Source organism: Cibotium barometz, chromosome 64 (genome assembly GCF_041138505.1).
Source record: "Cibotium barometz isolate CiBa-2024 chromosome 64, ASM4113850v1, whole genome shotgun sequence".
In the NCBI taxonomy this organism is placed as follows: Eukaryota; Viridiplantae; Streptophyta; class Polypodiopsida; order Cyatheales; family Cibotiaceae; genus Cibotium; species Cibotium barometz.
The window spans coordinates 15,171,306-15,174,699 of record NC_141109.1 but is presented as its reverse complement, the minus strand read 5'-3'; the positions used below and the strand labels follow the sequence as shown (position 1 = coordinate 15,174,699).

The 3,394-nt window shown below is 41.2% G+C and overlaps 1 protein-coding gene across 2 annotated transcripts; it reads left to right on the top strand.

The window, feature by feature from the left end:
• The first annotated feature begins 422 nt into the window (after positions 1-422).
• LOC147603363 (tropinone reductase homolog At5g06060-like) lies at positions 423-2,340 on the top strand. 2 transcript variants are annotated; one of them, XM_086796561.1, is made up of 5 exons: positions 423-635; positions 714-921; positions 994-1,216; positions 1,306-1,412; positions 1,964-2,340. In XM_086796561.1, exons 1-5 carry the CDS (start codon positions 547-549, stop codon positions 2,135-2,137), a joined length of 801 nt encoding a protein of 266 aa, XP_086652687.1. In that variant the 5' UTR covers positions 423-546; the 3' UTR covers positions 2,138-2,340. The 2 variants fall into 2 exon arrangements, with proteins under 2 accessions (XP_086652687.1, XP_086652688.1); XM_086796562.1 differs by having other exon boundaries at positions 427-635; positions 1,312-1,412.
• Positions 2,341-3,394: the final 1,054 nt, after the last annotated feature.

Sequence of the window (3,394 nt, the reverse complement as noted above, 5' to 3'; positions counted from 1 at the left end):
GTGGATGAAGCTCTGGATAGCTCAGCGTGGAGAGGCAAAGTAAGACAAAGGGCGGCTGAACCTAGACACCGAGCACAGTGGCGTTGGTTGGCAGTACTAGATAGAGGCAACACGCGCAATGGTGGGTGTTGCATTGAAAAGGAAATAGAAGGAAGTCTTACAGGCTGGTATGAGTTGCAAAAAGGGAATAGAAAGGAGTCTTGCGGGCGAGCTGGCACGTTCTAATAGACTTGAAGTATAGCCATGAGAGGTACACTCAATGTGATTGGATACATTTTTGGGATGAGATCATTGCTTATGGAATTTGGTGGTGGATTACATCATTGATCTTGGAATTGACGTAAAAACAAAATTTTGGTATCATATGTGCCCTAACAGTTTAAAGTTCATTCATGTGATGACATGGGCCCTTCTTAGGAAAAGGCTTCTTACAAATAGAACGCTCAATGAACGAGTACCTCACATGTTCTCGGGTGTTGCACGTTCATTCACACTCTCTCTCTCTCTCTCTCTCTCTCTCTCTCTCTCTCTGTGTGGAAACTACAAATGGCAAGGGCATCTGCTGAACAGCTGCCTTCAAGATGGAACTTGGTGGGCAAAACAGCTCTAGTGACAGGAGCCACCAAAGGCATCGGGTAATGATCTCTAATAAAATTGAGGGTCAATATTTCACTCCACGTGTTTTTGGAGTCTTCTTATGGGATTATATGCAGGAAAGCCATAGCCGAGGAGCTTGCAGAGTTAGGAGCGTCTGTCTACGTGTGTGCTCGGACGGAGAAAGATGTGGAGGAGGTTGTGCAGGCGTGGAAGCGGGCCGGGTTGGACGTGGAGGGCTGTGTGTGCGACGTGTCGTCCATGGATTCGTGCAAGCAACTGGTGGCAGCAGTGTCAGATCATTTCACAGGGAGACTCGACATATTGGTAATAATTTTGTTAATGACCTTAATTATCCTCGATCATGGCAGATAATAACGTAATTAAGGTGGCGTGCAGGTGAACAACGCGGGCTTCATCTCTGCCCAGTACAGCAGCGTTGACGTGCCGGCGGAGTTCCTCTCTTTGATGATGCGGACCAACTTTGAGGCGGGCTTTCACATTAGCAAATTTGCCCATCCCCTCCTCAAGGCGTCCGGCCAAGCCTCCATCGTTTTCATCTCCTCCATCGCTGCCTCTCTCGCCACCCACCCCCAGGGTGCTCTCTACTCGTCATCAAAAGGCAAGCCACATGCATATCCTTGCGCTTCATGTATTCGATCCTTTCTCTAAGCTCCACGTTTTATCAACTCCATTTCGCCCTTTTTGCAGCCGCAGTTGATCAGCTCACAAGAAGCTTGGCTTGCGAGTGGGCCAAAGACGGTATCCGAGTGAACGCTGTTGCTCCAGGGTACACGCATTCAGACTTCATCGACAAGGTGAGTCTCTCTCTCTCTCTCTCTTTCGTAGGCCCACACTTGGAGTAGACTGTTCAACTCCCTCACTTACCTTTCGTAGGGGCCCCTACCCGTTCTCTCTCTCTCTCGCTCGTAGGGGCCCACACCCGTTCTCTCTCTCTCTCTTTCGTAGGCCACACTTGGAGTAGATCGTTCAACTCCCTTTATAAAAAAAAAAAAAAAGTGTGCCCCTTGATTTTGATTCCACAAAACCTTTTTCACATTCTTGCATCTAGTTATGTTCACGATAGCCGGCTCGAATTGACTAGACTCTTAGATCAATGTGTTTGAAACTACGTGTGTGGATCAACATGTTTAGTCAGTGCTTAGTATGATATGGTATTGGGTGAGTTTGAAACTAAGTGTGTGGATCAACATGCTTAGTCAGTGTTTAGTATGATATGGTATTGGGTGAGGGATCTGTGGAGGGAGGGAGAACCCTACTCGTATGTCACAAGATGTCTGATGATTCTATACATAAATTCTTGAAGTTCTTTTAAAGGTTTAATTAACAATGAGACCATGTGAGGCAGGAGCTAACAACAGAGATTACAGCTATGATAAATGCTCGGACACCCCTAGCACGTGTTGGCGAGGCAAAAGAGATTGCAGAAACAGTGGCTTTCCTTTGCATGCCTTGCTCTTCCTTTACCACTGGGAGCATTTTTACCGTGGATGGTGGCATGACCGCTCACTGTTTTATCTAGATCAACAAAAGTGTTTTTGGTCTCTAGTGTGGTATTTTTTAAATATAATTCTAGTTACACTATTGTTGACGACGTGGAAGAGGATATTTATGGCTTGATATATTTGTAAGAGACAATTCAAGGATATCATTTGGGTAATTGTAGTGGAAGTATTTTGTGAGAAATTTTTAAAGAGCAAAATATCGAACGAAATAATATTTTATTATAGTATGGAGAACAGCTACCATTTGCTAGCTTGGTATATTTCCTGATTGTATGTAATCACATACATTATGGGTTTTAGAACTGGAGTTTTCTTTATGCTATATTAGATAACCATTTTTGTTTTTTACACAATAGAGATTCATCTTTCTTTACATTAGTTTTTGTAAGAGTTTAAGAGATCCATAACTTTGTAGAATATAGTAATTTAAAGAGGCTGGACCCACCTTTAAAAAATGGCCAAACAAAAACAAGTCCATTCTTGATAAATTGTTAAGCCATGTTTAAACTATTATTTCACTAATATAAAAATGAGACACTCATAGATGGAAGTCAATTTTGATACATAAAAATGTGTGGCTACCTCATCTCCATGTGGAAAACTTAAATAAGGGATGGTGTAATACTAACTCAAGGATGTTTCTTGTAAGTGTTTCATTTAGGAAGATTGTTTGGTTTTTCAAAAAAATTGATTTAGGACGCTACAAACGATGCCATCAATATATGTTCTAGATTCATTCAATGTGTTTTTGACGTTTTCTCAAATTTTCCATAGTAACTATGCTCATTTTAATCCAAATGTAGCCTATACTCAATTTCACCATAGTAATTATTCTCATTTTAATCGAAATGTAGTCTATGCAATTTATAAAGCCAAAATATATTCTAGTCCTCTTCATCATCACAGAATGAAACAACGTGAAAATTCAGGCAGTCTAGTGGATAGACCTTCTTCATCTATTGAGGTTGCTGCTCATGCAAACTCTAGTGCCATGGTAGGCATGTCATCCTCTCCTGGTCATCATGTGCTGACAATGCCACCGGCTATGATGATAATGATGAAAAATTAGCTTAATTATTTGTTAAACACTTAAAAAACGGGTGCATCATTATCAAAAGATGCAACCATGGCCCTCCATGCCTTTATATAACCAAAAAATAATCATTTTGAAGATAAAAATCATCGCTATTGTTTTCTGCTGCTCATTCTTTTATAAAACGATATTAAAATACAAAGAGGAGATACCTTTTCTTATATTATGCCTTGATATGATA

Bases quoted from the DNA above. Each gene is read 5' to 3' on its own strand.
- LOC147603363 (XM_086796561.1), top strand. From the start codon at position 547: ATGGCAAGGGCATCTGCTGAACAGCTGCCTTCAAGATGGAACTTGGTG. The intron at 636-713 runs GTAATGATCTCT...GATTATATGCAG, and splicing joins GGAGCCACCAAAGGCATCGG to GAAAGCCATAGCCGAGGAGC. The intron at 1,413-1,963 runs GTGAGTCTCTCT...CATGTGAGGCAG, and splicing joins ATTCAGACTTCATCGACAAG to GAGCTAACAACAGAGATTAC.